Consider the following 17,614-nt stretch of genomic DNA (forward strand, 5'->3'; position numbering starts at 1 on the left):
GCCACGCCGTGGTTAAGTGTGTCTGAGTGAGTGTTTGGTGTGTGCGGATACGTCTGGTTACCGCCAAACAAAGAACACCATTTGCAAACCTGCATGCATAAAAGACCTGCTGGTCTAAATCTACACAACAGATCCAAGATCAGCTCTTAAATCACCACTGGATTTACAGCATTTGTGACCGTGCACAAAATAAATTTGACTAAAATTTGACTTGTTTTAGTTACAGTGAGGCATTTACAATGAAAATGAATGTGGCCAATTCTTGGAGGATTTAAGTTTATTATTTTACTAAATCTCATTATTTTTGTTATTAAAATGTGTGTTATTTAAGCTGTGCAGCTGCTTAAATCATCATTAAATATACATTTTGATAAACAATATATATTAAAAGTAGGTCTAAATTTCTACATGTAACACACTGCGTTTTAATAAGAGCAGTAACTGTAAAGAGAGGCTACTGATGGGTTATTAATGTATTATTATTTCTATTCATTTCTATTCTATGAGTGAATGTGTTGACTTACCAGTTAACTTTATGTAATGATTTTAGACTTAGAAATCGCTTTTTAAGGATTACAACAAACGGCTGGTAGGGACTGCAATGAACTTCTTCCCAGGTTGGTGACATCACTAACCCTAAAATTTACATAAACCCCGCCCCCGAGAACACACAACAAAGGGGGCGAGGTCATGTTGGGCTGCTTTAGAGAAGAGGAAGAGTTGTCAATTCAAACGAGGGTCAATTCAATGCTGGATTTGCACAAAAGATGAACATGACGGCACATGCTAGTGGATGAGTTGAATCAACTCCACAGCAACTACATCAATTTATCCACTAACCATTCAGAAACGTCTAAAAGTTGTAACTTCTTCCTGAGTCTCTCCATCAGTGTCGACTCCGAACGATGTAAGGCTGAACACCGTTACTGACAATCCTCATTTTGGCTGCGTGAGATTCTCCAGCTTTGTTGTTGTTGAGCTGTTAAAGCTCCGCCCTCTTCTGGAAAGTGGAGCTCATTTGCATTTAAAGGGACACACACAAAAACAGTGTGTTTTCACTCACACCCAAATAGGGGCAAATTTGACAAACTATAATAAATGATCTGTGGGGGATTTTGAGCTGAAACTTCACATTCTGGAGACACCAGAGACTTATATTACATCTTGTGAAAGGGGGCATAATAGGTCCTCTATAAAAATAAAATCAAACTTTTAGGCTACTTTTAGGATACATATTGTGCATCGCCATTCAGCATAAAAATATCAGATTTTACCCATGGTTCATATGACCCAACCCGTCATTGTAATGACAATGACTTTAAACAGAAAAGGTTAATAAGTGATTTTTTTTCACACTATAATAATGTTAACACCAGGGTTATTATAGTAAAAAAAAAATGAATATATAAATAAAATCCAACTTTTATGTCAGCAATTTATGTCAACATTTCTTATCTTCATTTATCTTGATATACTAAAATATAATATATATATATATATATATATATACAATATAACAAAATATAATGAAATTGCTAATATTAAATTAAAATTAAAATTGAATATATAAAAATTACAAAAACACACAATAAAACTGTAACCAAACTTGTTTTTTTTTTTAAAGAAAAGAAGTGGAAAAGAGTTTGTGGTAATCAACATTTTGCCACACGTATGCTGTCGATTGAGATTGAACCCAGAATGCTCCTTTTAAAGCATCCCACCGTTACCCACTTTTCGTTCCAGATGGTGTAGTTACCAGCATCTACCATGATGGGATAACTGGGTCATGCTAACCACCCCAAAACGGACCACTTGTCCTACATCTATCTCAACCAGATCCTGGATCAGACTTTGAAAATCAATAACTACCATAGCAGCACAACCTCCATGCACGCTGACAGCAAAACAACAGGAAGCTGTCTTGTCCATAAAGCTGATCCACCTGGGAAAGGGACAAAGAAGCCACCCAGAGAGAGTGATTCTGATAATAAGCAGCTTAAAGATTAGTCGATTCCCACAATGCACCTGGCAGACAATAGAATACAGATCTGTATTATCCACAATGACAGCCCAGCTCAGCATGACATATGACTCATATTCACAGATAATAAAGTCATTTCACAAATGCAGCAAAGTAGAGGAAGGGAAATCTCTGAGATATGATGTGTTAATGTGACGTGGTGTGAATTTATCCAAATATAGCAAACATTAGGTGACTGAAGTATGAATTATAAATGTGTAAGATCATTTTGTAGATGGCGTAGTTATGAGATATTTTGAAGACAGAGAAGATTAACACTTTACCAAAGCAATGTATAGAAGCCTTTTAAAAACCTCACAAAGTCACAATTAAAGGTGTAGTTACTCTGAAAAACACGAATACTAAAACGAATACTTGTTCAGTGTTTGGTCATGTTTACTAGTGTAGTTAACAAATAAAACCTTACTATAATGTGTTACCAATAATATTAACATGGACAACTTCTGATTTTAATAATGTATTAGTAAATGCTGAAATTAGACTTGTTGTATAGTGTAACTTTTATAGTGTAACCCTGTAGCCCTGTAGCCCAAGACTGGTTGCCCACTGAAGCTAAGCAGGGCTGAGCCTGGTTAGTACCCAGTATTGAATTGAATTGAATAACACCCCAGTATAGTGATGGGGACACTATACTGACAAAAAGCACCATCCTTCGGATGAGATGTTAAACCGAGGTCCTGACTCTCTGTGGTCATTAAAAATCCCAGGATGTCCTTCGAAAAGAGTAGGGGTGTAACCCCGACATCCTGGCCAAACTTGCCCATTGGCCTCTGTCCATCATGGCCTCCTAATCATCCCTATACACTTCCTCACTCTGTCTCCTCTCTACCAATAAGCTGGTGTGTGGTGGGCGTACTGGCGCAATATGGCTGCCGTCGCATCATCCAGGTGGATGCTGCACATTGGTGGTGGTTGAGGAGATTCCCCCTTCAATATGTAAAGCGCTTTGAGTGCCCAGAAAAGCGCTATATAAATGTAAGGATTATTATTATTATTATTATAGCAAATACACACACTTAAAATGTAGTTTTTCCCCTCTAGAACACATAAAAATACTTTAACACAGGAAATAAATTTGCATATCAAATTATTTCATGGGTTTTTTTCCATTTAGGCTTGTGCAAAACTATAAATTTTTATAATCAACTAGTCGGTGGGTTGTCTGAATGACTAGTCGGTGTTAAGTAAGTACAATTAGGCTGTGTCATGCATACAAGCCCCCCATCAGACGTGTTTCTGAGGGATTAATGCAAATCCTTCAATAACATCCTCTTTGAAAACGCAATTTGTTTAGCAATTAAATTAATGGAACATTTATTATAGGAAAACACATCCTATATGACTTTTAACTCAAAAGAGTCCTTATCACAGCATGCAAGTCCTGGACAAAAGAAATAAAGCTGCCACAAAAACTGCCACGACCATGAAAAGAAAATACACAATACTCCCTTTTGTAACTTCTTTTATATTTTAAAAATGCATCTGTGCTACAACAACACTCATTTACATTGTCATAATAGAACAGCTTTGTGACCTTAGTTCTGCCTAGGTCTGTGCTTTCCTATTTCAAACAAGAGCAATCAGTATAGCATTCACCATTCTCAATGGTTTGTAATCGTTTTTAAAATTGAGCCTGCAGTGAGACAACCGAAGTCAGACCAACATTTATGAATGTTATGCAAGAAAGACTTGCTCACATAACAGCATTACGTGAGAGTCATGCAATATGTAATAAATATATGCTGATGGTGATTTAGTCCCTTAAAGTTAAAGAGACAGCAATAGTGACTCACCACATTCCAGAAGAAAGGATTGAAGATGATAGCAATAACAGCCACGCAGAACCTGGGCTCTGTTAGGTCTATTAACCTCGACAGCTCTGTCAACAGAGACATGTCCATCTGGGGAGACAAAACAAAACATGAAAATATAGAACATGCATACCTGCAAAGTCATCGCCTTTCAGCGGAATTCACTGTTTTGTCATTGAAATAGGCGCGATTCATGCAAATCGAGGATTTTTTTTTTTTTTTGTCTTTTTTGTGGAGGGGGGGTAATAAAAATATATATTTTGAAGGGAAGTGAGTGTCTTGAGAAAAGATTCAATGACATTATTCCATCTAACCTTCGTATAATACCTAATAAAGTAATTCAAAATTGCAGTGCTGCTTTGTGTAAGGGGTAACCGCTGTATTTCTAAAGTCAGAGATTTGCATTTTTATTCAGCCTGTCGGCCGTTTTGGTTCAGACCTGTTATATATAACATACATACATAATCAGTTATTAGGATGAAATATGAGATTTATCAATTTATAAATCCTTTTTGTTTTTTTGAAAACCTTTTTGTATTATGTGAACTATAAAGTTGTTTACACTATAGTTTTTTACAGTTTGGAGTGTTATCATAGACATCAGTGTTGTTTTAGAACATAAACAACATGTACTTCAAATATAATTGTCTGACACAATTTCAACTGCTGATTCCAATAAATTTTTAAAGGGTCAAATTTTCCGGTCCAGAGTTTGCAGGTATGAACATGGATGATCGATTGCTACACCACTAGTGACATCAAACTATGTTGCCAATTGCATTTTGTCTTCACATTTCATAAATCTTGTGTGCATTTGTGAAGATTATCGTGATAAACAAAATGTGTCAAATCAACATTTGTTGGTCACAGAGCTTATTTCTGCAATAAAGCCAAGCAAAAAAAACCCTACTGACATTTTGTCACACACACAAATCCCTGCACAACTCTATACTGTCCCTTCCATCCCATTCCCATTAAAAGATACTTATCTTATAGTAGTTTGAGACTTAGCAGATTAATTAGATATGCATGAGCAGAACTAAATATTTTGCTGAGCGAAAGACAAAGACACTCAAACAAAGCACCAAAGTGTCACATAAACTCAACATAAAATTAGCTGCCTGCACATCAAACTACAGTGGAAGACATCATTATTGAAAATGTAACATCAGAAAAATTGCACTCTGCATTTTAAACCAGATGTAATATTGAAGATTTTTGGGGTAAGGTGAAGTACATTTATGTTTCAACCACAGCTGGCAAAAGAGAGGGCAGAGTTTCATATTGCACTTTTAAAACTGAACATCCATTACTGACATTACAATCATAACATGCTGACTGAGCAACTACAACTGTCAGATCTGAACGCCACACCTGAAGCCTTGCAGTCTTTGTCTGCAACATCAGGTTAAGTTCATTAAAACTCATTCAAATTAACAAATGAATGAATTACTAAATGTTTTACTGTTACTTGATCATTTTAGCAGTGACTGTGTAAAGAGACATGCCCTGTATTAATTACAGTGGCAGTTTTCACTACTAGTCAAAATAAATCCATTTAATCTGACACATGTGTTCACAGACTTCATTTTGTCGCAACCATAGCATTATGTTCTCTGGGGATTCTTGTATTATGCAACAAACTGTGATTTATTGACGCCACCAAGTACACAAGGCCATTCGAAAGGAACAAAACAGCCTTTTAAACACTTGCTGTCTGAAGACTGCTCTTTGTTTATGGAGGGGCTGATATTGCCCTGAGCAGTCTCCTCTTCATAGTCTCAGTAACACTTATTAGATAGGCCAACATCATAAAAGCCTTTTGACTGCATTTACAAGCACAAGAAATGTCAAATTAATCAGAACTTGGTCATGGTCTGATTATGCAATGTAACTCATTGACCTGTCACCTGACAGCCATAGACAGAATCAGATTAAAGGGTCAGTTCACTCAAAAATGAGAATTCTGTCATTAATTTTATAAAGCATAGAGAATACATTTTGTGCACAAAAACTAAAGGAAAATAATGACTTGTGAGCAAAAAGTATTCTTGTCTCTTCATAACATTAATGTTGAATTACTGCAGTCACATGGACTATTTTAAAGATGTCTTTAGTGCCTTTCCGGAGCTTGAAAGTGTTGATTATATTGCTGTCTATAGACGAGTCATATACCTCTCAGATTCCATCAAAAATATCTTAATTTGTGTTCTGAAGATGAATAAAGTTCTTATGAGTATGGAACGACATATATATATATATAAGCTCCAACACGCCCGTCTGGAAGTTTCCAATCCTGAAGACCTGGTTCAGATTTTAGAACTAAAGTCTGCAGGACTGGACACCCTTAACTTTAATTTCATTCAAATATTTATTTATATGTGCATATCTAAACAAATGTAATTCTGGTGATATTAGATACAGACAGTGAAAAGTCAAGATATTGATTTTTGGAGTGAGATCTTACTGGATCTTAGTACTTTTAAAAACATTGAAAGAAATGTCATTGCCGACACTTTGCAAATCATAACCCTCTTGAGTCTTGTGAAAATGAATGAACTGATTATAATAACTAAATGGCAAGAGCATAAAAGACTTGCTTGGACATAATAAATATTAATTATAATAATCAATAATAATTATTATTATTATGTCCAGGAATAAAAATGATCCTGAAGACTATTGTACCACTATTGCTCATAGGCGTTTATTTTTAAATGAGCCATTTATATGTTTTTTAGCTATATTTTTTAAATGTCCTGTTGGTTTTCATACAGATTTCACTTGTTTATGGCTTTTTGTTAAATGTTTATTTTGAATTTCATATGATTATACAGAATATTTGACATTAAATAGGCCTATACGTCACATTCTCTGTATTATTTGTAACAACGTGAACATATACAGTCAAATGGGAAACACTTTACAATGTTACACATTTATTAATATATTCTATATATTTAAAATAAAACAAAGTTGTCTGGTTGTAGCTTTTAAACTAACAATAAAATATTGTGTTTGTAACATTAAAGTCCGCGTGAACCGGAAGTTGCAAACGACTTTTCTCCAGTGTTGTGACGTATTTCCAAGTGAAACGGTATATTGAATAGAGGGCAGAGTTTTACTCCATCTCTCGCTCAGACTGGTCGCAGGGGAGTGGTTTAAGCATTTTCAACCCAAGCCGTCAAACTGACGTCATCCGAGAAGCAACACCAGTAACTTACCAGAAGTAACTTTTCAGATTTTGATTAAAGATTAGGCCATCCTTAAAAATATTTTGGTTTGCAGTAACAGTAAAAAAAAAAAAGGGTCGGTAGGTCGGTCTATATATTTTTTTTCAAGTTTCAATGTAAAAAAAAAAAAAAGTACAATTTTGGTGATGGGGATTACATAGGTATGAATTTAAACAAATTAGCATATCGTGACGTCACTGACGGGGTCTTTCAACCTGTGCCTTCGGGGGCAGCCGTGTTTCCACTGTCGGGCCTAAAGCGGGCGTGCTAGTGCATGCCAGGGCCAGTCGCGTTTCCACTGTCACTTCCGGGGCTTGATCGTGCCTCATCGGGGCTTCCTCGGGGCCAACGGCCCGGGGTTTTTCGGCCCGCCGAATACATTGGTCCAAAGCGACCAGCTCGGGCTTGAGGAGGGAGTGGTTACGAGCAAAGGCGGAGTTTATCTGTGTGTGGAGACCATAGACTGTAAAAAATATGGACGCAGTGTCCGTGACGTCACCCATAGAGTTCTGAACAGCAGTTTTGATGCAAAAATGAGGCCGCGGCCATCTTAGTTGCACGTGACCACACGTCACTCACGGATAACTGAAAATGGGCAAAGAGGCGGGACATAGTTGGAGCCCATGCGACTTGTTGCTGAAACCACGCCCGCCTAGCATATCTATCTTAGATACTATCTAAAATATTAATAAAGATAACAATATCATTAGAAAGTACTAAAGGTTTACTGTCAATCTACGGTGATTTTAAGATATAACGTTATAGATGCTCTAACACCAGTAGGCTAATTAATTTGTGTGGGGTGTGCAAATAACAAAAATCAAATGGGATTTCATACCTTTATAATGAAATAGAGATCGCGAGATGAATCCAATCCGCTGCACTTGGTAATGTCCATTTCAAAACATAAAACATCGTTTATAATGTAAAACTCTATACGTACATATATAGGTAACGTACCAGATATCTGTATAACTTTCAAATGTTCTCTCAGACTAATGAACACGTGTCCAAAGTATAATTTTTCAAAATAGTGCAGCAGTTTTAGTCTGGTATCCAAGCAGTGCTGTCGGAGTTGTATATCCTCCTGGTAATGTCATTATTGTAAATCTCAGGAACAAAACTTTTAGCCAATGCCACGACGATCCAACAACGTGTGTTCCGCATGCGAGCACATGTACACAGACTGACATCTGTCTCAAGTATGCAGCAAGCCATATATTGTATAAAATAATCCAGAAAAAAGCACAAATACGACTGAGATGCCAAATTCAGTGGCTGAAATGAGCTGCTGAGGTAACATGACGGCTCACAGACAGCAGCGGCATACCTGTCACTCAAGTGACCACGCCCTTAGTTATGCAGAACTTTAAGGCTTAATATAATTTAAACGGATGAGTTATAAAAAAATTCACCCCCCTCAGAGTTGTCATGAAGGGCAAAATTAGCAGTATAGACCAAAACATAATGTGAACCAGAGTGTAAACATGTTTTTTTCTGCTCTAAACTTGGCTGTTTTAACATGATGGTCAATGAGATTCTGCTCCCTTTTGCAGCCTGTCCCTAGCGGCAAGTCGATGAATCGCAGTTTAAGTTACTTCCGTATTGGCTTCACAAGAAACTGGGGGAGGTTGCCGCTTGGTGGAGACGGAGGCGCCGATGATTAACTTACATGTAGGTTATCAGCTAACACCAGCATTAAAGACTTTTAAAATCATTTTAGCTCAAAACTCACTTTCAGACAGCAGCAAGTGTTTTAAATAACTTATGTTTGTGATCCGATGTGGATTCTGATCACCAAGACTATGCGCGCTATTACCATAGTAAACATGGTAAATACGACAGCTTGAAGAAATCAGAGAAATATACGTAGGCTATCACAATCATGTAATTATTTTATCTATCAGCACGTGTCGTCTCTCAACGGGTTGAGACGAAGTGAACGCACCGGCCATAGGGCCCTATAATACACCCGGCGCAATGCGACGCAAGGCGCAGCGCAAGTGTGTTTGCTAGTTTGCGTCCGGCGCCGTTCGCGTTTTCCCGTTCAGCGCCACGTCCTTAAATTAGTAAACGCATTTGCGCCAGTTAGTGCGCCCATGTGCGTGCTGGTCTAAAAAAGAGGTGTGTTCAGGTGCATTGCTATTTTAAGGAGCTGAAAATAGACTGCGCCATAGACCAACTCAAACCTTGTCTAAAGTCTAAAGTCAGTGGCGCAATATTTTTTTGTTAGAGCGCGTTGGTAGAAACTGCACCTCTGGGAGCGTCCACAGTGCGCGTTGACTTTGCTTATTACACACAGGGATACGCATCACACAAATATGCCAAATATGAAAAACAAAAGGATTACAGTGTAAAAGAATATTATTGTGTAGGCTACATAAATATAAAAATGTAATGATGAATAGTCATTGCGTGTATTAGAATTAGGATACCTATTTTCAATTCAGCCTATTACTACTTATAATGATGAACGAAACTGGCTAATTAATTGAACAATCGTGCCAATACACACACATATTAACTGACTGATCGCGCGGAGCTATTTGAAAGCCTGCATCCAACGCAGACGACTGAAAGAATGACTGGCCACTTAACAGGTAATTTCAGCAAAACATCACTCATTGAACTCCTCAGTTGAATTTCAGTGTTTAATAAGTCAGTGTATTTTATAATGTTATATGTTATATAATATATAATTATATATAATGTTATATCCTGCTTGTACGGTAGATGATCTGCTCGCGCGCTTTAACTTCGCGCATGAGCAGATCAGTTTCTTCGCTTGAAAAGCGTTCAGCTTTTCCGCCAACAAATTCCGGCATGTAAATAGCAATCCGCCATGGCGCGAGTGCATCTCGCTCTTAAAGGGAATGGGAGATGACACTCTGATTGGTTTATTGAATGTTACGCCCATTACTCATTAAGAGAATAGGGACAACCCATTTCAAAAATGCGCCCAGGCGCACGGACCGTTTTTCTGTCGTTAAAATAGCAAAAGTGGATTTGGACACGCCCTGAGTGCAACTGCGCCATGCGCTTCACACTTTGCGTTTAGATCGTTAAAATAGGGCCCATAGTGTGACATCCGTTAACCAATAGTGTAAACATAGATGACAATTTTTAATTAAAAGAAAGAACGTAGCCTTCGTTTGTATGTAGGCCTAGGCTATTTATATATTTACAATACTTACTAAAATATAATTCATATTATTTTATTGCTTTTGTATTAGTTGTTTGAAGAGTAAAAAAAATAAATTGGTCGGTCTTAACGCAAATTTACAACCGGCAAGTCGGTCGGACTTAAAGCAAAAAATAAATTAAAATTTGAGTCGGTCCTAAATTGACAGGGTCGGTCGGGTTACGGCAAACAAGAATATTTTTAAGGAAGCCCCTTACCGCGACAAACTATTTTTTTTCTGTGTTTTAACTTGCACGGATTAATTGTTTACCACAAGACTAGTAATAATGCACTAACAAAGTAAATAAGGTTGATTTCATGTGTACTTTAAACATGATTAATAGACTATGCTTTAAAATATTGCTCATTGTGCATCATGATATCTTATGCATGTATGTACATAAAATTGACTGTATTGTTGTTAAATATTGTAGATAATAATACAATCAAATTCCATGTGAAAACAGCTCATATTTAATTAAAAGAACATCACATGTTTAGGTATGTCAACTCTGTGAACTGTATAAGCTCCGCCCCTTCTTCTGTTCTGACGCTGCTGCGGTTCTGCAGATGCTAGCTGGATACTATTGGGGCTCTGAAAATCATCAGATTGTGATGACAGTCTGTACACCTGTTCAAAGCACGTGCAACATCAGCACTCACGTGCACAAATAATCAATGAACGTTTGTTAATATTTTTCACTTTCGATTAAGCAAACAATTAGATTAGAAAGAAATGCCACGCCGCAGTGATGCTGATTAATGAGCACTGCCTTGCTGCTGCGTGAGCAGACAGAGGAACTAAAGGCTGCTGCAGTGAGATCTGACCTGACTGTAATCCACGTTATTCAAGCCTCCGCAGCAGTCCAGTACGGGGTTTCTGTCGAACAGCGACTCTCCGCTCATGAAATGACCGTGTATCACAGAGACAGTCTGCTCTCTTTCAGGAACATGTCGCCAGCATGCAAAATAAACGATACACACACTTTTATTGCCGTAATTGTTGAGGAACTTTCAGCATACAACACAGCAGACAGACATGACAGTTTACCTTTGACCTACTTAAGTCGCCTGGAACTGTGGGAAATGGAGTTTCTAGTTTTCTTTCTTTTTTTTCTGTAGGGGTTTAATGACATTTGTTTAATGATAGACAGATTATTAGAGTCATTCCACGAAACCGGTACGACTTAGACTTGCATATTTTTTAGATTTTTTACCTAAATGTATTCTGAACACCCCACAAGATTAATGACATATTTAACATATTTTCCCATCTCAGGCATCAAATCCCTATTGGTCATTAAGTTATGGACACTATGGTAGCTCTACGAATATTATTATAAAATGTATTTGTGATCAAATCAACATTTGCAAATATAAAAGTTTCATAAAATCTCACTCTACTAAAGCCTGAAATGGGCACTTTTTGTGACAGCAACCTCATTATTTTTGATCAAAGGCTTAACTTCAGAATTTGAACTAAAATCAGGATTGCTCTGAACATTTCAGACAGAATTCAACCAAATTTAAGTTACTTTTTCACTTAAAAAAAAAAAAAAAAAATTATAATAATAATAATGGTGGTGTGACGGGGTTGTGATTTTTTTTGCCCAAATTGTCCACTGCTCTAAATCTAGTGAATAAATGGAGAGCACATGGCATGCATGATATTAAGAAATCATGAATAATGTTGAAATAAAGATAATTTTCACAAGTAATAGTTTTTTATCTTTAATTGATGTAACGGGGTTGAGTCTTTAAGCTCGACAAACACAATTTCACAACATAATTTAGTTATAATTATTAAAGAAGGTGGTAACTTGCTCACAGTGTTTTTCAGAAGACTTCTATGATGTCACTTCCTATTAATGGTGTCACATAAGTATCAGTTCATTATGGTTTATGTAACGGGGTTGAGGGGTTACTGAGGTACGGATCTAAATAATGTGATTTTAATGAATAATCATGAATTTACATTACCAGCAGAAAAGCACAGATGGGTATTTATGATAATGTCAAAATGTATGGACTTTTTGTCTCATTTTATTATTCATATCCCAAGTACACTTTCATAGAAGGCCTTGAGCGACATGACAAAATAGGTTGTGTCAACTGAAATAAAATGTATGTCATGTTTTTAAACGTTATTAAAGGAGACATTTCAATTAATGCAAAAAGCTTTTAACATATATATTTCGGTGACCCAATAGAGAAATTACACTGAAAAAGGTCAGAGGGACTCAAATCGTACCGGTTTCATGGAATGATTCATTAGTTCAAGGTAGCACTGTATTGATATTCATCATTCTGAGTTCGTATTGGTCTTTAAATACTGAATTCAAATTGGTCTACTTTCTTGTATCTATTTGAATAACGAATAGTGATTGGTCGTGTACACACCGGGCACAGAAGCTGCATTTATCTCTTCATATTATCAATTCATATTCATTGTGTGAATATGAATGGTTGAACTGAATAAATTTACTTTCACTGTAGCCTATATATCTTCAATCTTTGGGTAAAACATATTTCTTAAGATTCACTTTCACATATGCAGTATTTATAACTAATAGTTCAGTTGGATTGGGTTGTATATTTACACAATTTACAGTGTTTTCATGATTCAGCCTTATGTATATAAACAGCATCTCTAACTTGGCATATACTGTGATGACAAATTTCTGTTGAGAAAAAACATCCACCAAACCTTCCTCTGTATTTCAAGAGAATCTGTAGTAGGCTATTGGGTGATTATTAGTTATCATTTTTGATTACTTTATTCTCTCGAGTGGGTTATGTGAGCATGTTTTCCTCCATATAAATTCAGGACAGAGTCATCGATGATCCCCTGTGAGTCACTCATGTGAGAATAGAGATACAGACGGGAAAGAAGGATAGAGCTGTTCTTCTCACAGGGATGTGGGTTTGAATCCAGTGTGCGTCACGTCCTACTGTCCTGATCTTCTACTCTTTTGTAAACATCAAAAAACAAAAAACATAATAATAATAATAATAATAAAAGAAGATTCTGAAGGATAAAGTCATGTTGACACAACATCTTATGAATGTGTGCTGGTCAGAATCTGTGATAGAGATGAAAAATTTTGTTAGGATTTTTAAAAAAAAAATGTTTTATATGGTGCAAGCTGGAATGTGGATTATATATTAACCATGCTTATAACTTTTACTGTTCAATCTCATTTAACTAAGCTACCTTTGTCTCATTCCCTACTATATGTTCCTTAAAAACTGAGAAATTAAGAAACCAGTGATACAACTAATTGAAAAACAATGAAAAATAAAGGTCCAGCAGGGTTATTATCATTAACTAAAACTATAAAAACATTTCTGTTCATTGAAATAAAGCTGAATAATAATAATAAAAATAAAAAAATAAAAAAAAATATTAGTTGAAATAACTTAAAGTAAACAAAAAATGTTGCCTTGGCACTAAAATGAAATGAGTTTAAGTTAAAGCACTAAAGTTATTAACCTGAAATAAAAATACATTAATTAAACATAAATAGCAATTTTTAAAAAACAAACAAAAAATGAATTGTGTCAAAAGCACATAACATGAAAGCTAAAAATAAAAGCTAATTCAAAATATTAATGCAACTAAATTAAATAACTAAACATGTATTTCTGTAATTAAGTGGATAAAGATGCACAAATAATGCTCATTTTTTTCAATATTCACTATAATCTACCTAAATTGTAGTCAATGAATTGTTGTTTACTTCCATAATTTGATGTAATTCAGAGTGAACCAGTATATTCGATGAGTAAAATTGTAAGGATTTATATTATTAGACTGTGACCGTTAATTAGTAATAAATACTGTTATAAACAGTGAAGGTAAAAAGCACATATAGTAATAACTCTCTCTAGAGTAATGATCCTCAAAACGTGATAAAATGTGCCTTGATCAAAGAATGATGATAATTCTGCACTCCATTTCGCAATAAGATGAATAATGATATCAGTCATTTCTTCTTTCTTCTGGGAATATTAAAGGTGCCCTAGAACGTTTTTTCACAAGATGTAATATAAGTCTAAGGTGTCCCCTGAATGTGTCTGTGAAGTTTCAGCTCAAAATACCCCATAGATTTTTTTTATTCATTTTTTTAACTGCCTATTTTGGGGCATCATTAGAAATGCGCCGATTCAGGCTGCGGCCCCTTTAAATCCTCACGCTCCCCGCCCCCGAGCTCTCAACTATAAAACAGTGCATAAACAAAGTTCCCACAGCTAATATAACCCTCAAATGGATCTTTACAAAGTGTTCGTCATGCAGCATGTCTAATCGCGTAAGTATAGTATTTATCTGGATGTTTACATTTGATTCTGAATGAGTTTGATAGTGCTCCGTGGCTAAAGCTAACATTACACACTGTTGGAGAGATTTATAAAGAATGAAGTTGTGTTTATGAATTATACAGACTGAAAGTGTTTAAAAATGAAAATAACGACCGCTCTCTTGTCTCCGTGAATACAGTGAGAAACGATGGTAACTTTAACCACATTTAACAGTACATTAGCAACATGCTAACGAAACATTTAGAAAGACATTTAATGGACATTAGAGACGTGTCTCTTATGATTTCTCACACATTTTGGATGTCTCCAAAGGAAAAAAAATAAAAAAAGCATGTATTCTTGTGTCTCAGGACTTTTTATGTTGAAGTATTTTTGTTTTCCTGTGTGCAGTTCCTGATTGCCTTGTGTCTTGTTAGTTCCCATAGCTACCCTCATTTGTACACCTGTCCCTTGTTAGCCCCTCATTTATGGAGTTGTTTTTGTCAGTCATTGATCCTGTGTGTGCGTTCCGAGCTGTTGCTCATGGCTTCTTCTTGTGGTTTACGTTCATGAGTCATTCGAGTGGATTGCACTCTTGTTCCAGGACTAGATAATCTATTCTATGTTTATTTTTCAAATAAACTTGTGCTCACACTTGGATTCTTGCCTTTCCCTGTCCCTGCTCACAAGACAAAAGAAATGCATTACACATAGAAAGCAGAGTGACGAAGAATACAAAATGTCACTCTGAAAGAAAACAGAAAAACAGGGCTAATGTGTCCACTAAAACCATCATTTTCATTTGAGCCGAGCAACCCATTTACAGGCAATCAGTAGAGGTGCTGCCACCCATGAAAGGCTCTATTTTGGGGATCTTTAGCTGTTGCTATAGCTGCATGAGTCCAATAAGAGCCTAGTTCAGGAGTGGTGGGTCGAGGACTGGACCTCATCAGGCTTTAGGCTTCACAGACATCATGTGGGGACTGGGGAAAAGATGCTGGCAAAAGCCTTTCAGTTCTCTTGGTTTGTCCAGTCAGTGCAAGATGGTTATTTTTTGAGGAGATTATTAAAGGTGCCCTAGAATCAAAAATTGAATCTACCTTGGCATAGTCGAATAACAAGAGTTCAGTACATGGAAATGACATACAGTGAGTCTCAAACACCATTGTTTCCTCCTTCTTATATAAATCTCATTTGTTTAAAAGACCTCCAAAGAACAGGCGAATCTCAACATAACACCGACTGTTACGTAACAGTCAGGATCATTAATATGTACAAGTCATGTTCAAGGCATTACACAAGGGCAGAACGTCTGGATCTGTGCACAGCTGAATCATCAGACTAGGTAAGCAAGCAAGAACAATAGCGAAAAATGGCAGATGGAGCAATAATAAATGACATGATCCATGATATCATAATATTTTTAGTGATATTTGTAAATTGTCTTTCTAAATGTTCCGTTAGCATGTTGCTAATGTACTGTTAAATGTGGTTTAAGTTACCATCGTTTCTTAATGTATTCACGGAGACGAGAGCCGTCGCTATTTTCATTTTTTCAACACTTGCAGTCTGTATAATTCATAAACTTCATTCTTTATAAATCTCTCCAACAGTGTGTAATGTTAGCTTTAGCCACGGAGCACTATCAAACTCATTCAGAATCAAATGTAAACATCCAAATAAATACTATACTCACATGATCCGATGCATGCATGCAGTATGAATGACGAACATCTTGTGAAGATCCATTTGAGGGTTATATTAGCTGTGTGAACTTTGTAAATGCAATGTATTATAGTCGCGAGCTCAGGGGCGGGGAGCGTAAGGATTTAAAGGGGCCGCAGCCTGAATCGGTGAATAGTTAATGATGCCCCAAAATAGGCAGTTAAAAAAAAGAATTAAAAAAAATCTAGCTGAAACTTCACAGACACATTCAGGGGCTTATGTTATATCTTGTAAAAACTGGTTATAGGGCACCTTTAAAAGCCCACTTTTACATTGTAACCAGCCATGTGGCATTAACAGGGGTGTAACGATACATGCATTCATCCCAAACTGTCACGGTACGGATGTCACGGTTCGGTTTATGCAGTTAGACGATGAATGCAGTCAGTCACAGGTGATCCACGCTCCAAAGGGGGCACATGCTGTAATGCTTTTTAGCCTAACCAGTTTTAACCAGTTTTAACCAGCATTCACCACTAATAATGGCAGGAAGCTCTGTATTTTGTTACTTTCGATAATAAACAAAGTGCCATCTTTCAAATTTTGTCCATTTTAAAAATTTGTCCATTGTATAATTTTTTTAAAATTATAATTGAATAAATTTAAAGACGGAGACTCAGTTGTTTTAGTAAAACATTGTTTAATACAAAAAGAGCATTTTTTTTTTTCTCCGAACCATGATTTCAAAACCGAGGTACGTACCGAACCGTCATGTTTGTGTACCGTTACACCCCTACGCATTACTGATTTTGAATCAAGCTGCTTGGAAAGAGTCATCTGCCAGTATCTGTGTCGCCTGGTCAATGTCATGACGTATCACTTAAAGAAGTCTCCATTTATTCTAAAAGTATCTAGTGTTTTAGTCAAGATCAAGACCAGTGTGTGAGACCAAAACAATTCAATTGACATTTATTTGTACATGTTTAGCTCTTTTAACAATACATCTCATTTCAAAGCAGCTTCTACCATACAATTTAGAATAATTTGTTATCAGAGGTGACTGTGTCAAGTAATGTCCATAATGTACAGTTCTAAGATAATACAAATCATCATTTAGGCAGAAACAATAAGCTCATTAAAGCAGTTATTACAAGTTGTGATCATAATGACTACAATATATAGAAAATTTAGCAGTGGAGCATGTTGGTTCAGAGATGCCGTCGTCTGTCTGAAGTTCTCGCAGGGCTCGGCGTCATCTCTTCACAGGTGTTGGGCATCTGAAATCTTCATTATCCAAACTGGAGCTGGGCATCCCAATGTAGAAAACAGAAAAGCAAATGGAGAATACTTAGCAAAGCTGCTGTTCATAACATTTCAAGCAAAA

At 36.3% G+C, this 17,614-nt stretch overlaps 1 protein-coding gene across 1 annotated transcript in view; it reads right to left on the reverse strand.

The window, feature by feature from the left end:
• pemt (phosphatidylethanolamine N-methyltransferase) overlaps positions 1–11,300 on the reverse strand; it is a 98,378-nt gene extending 87,078 nt beyond the window's left edge. The window contains exons 1-2 of the mRNA XM_067369679.1: positions 11,095–11,300; positions 3,835–3,942 (exon numbers count right to left, since the gene is read on the reverse strand). Of these exons, the coding sequence (XP_067225780.1) occupies positions 3,835–3,942; positions 11,095–11,172 (186 nt within the window). The 5' untranslated portion in view covers positions 11,173–11,300. The remainder of the gene's footprint in view (positions 1–3,834; positions 3,943–11,094) is intronic.
• Positions 11,301–17,614: the final 6,314 nt, after the last annotated feature.

Source organism: Chanodichthys erythropterus, chromosome 19 (genome assembly GCF_024489055.1).
Source record: "Chanodichthys erythropterus isolate Z2021 chromosome 19, ASM2448905v1, whole genome shotgun sequence".
Classification (NCBI taxonomy): domain Eukaryota; kingdom Metazoa; phylum Chordata; class Actinopteri; order Cypriniformes; family Xenocyprididae; genus Chanodichthys; species Chanodichthys erythropterus.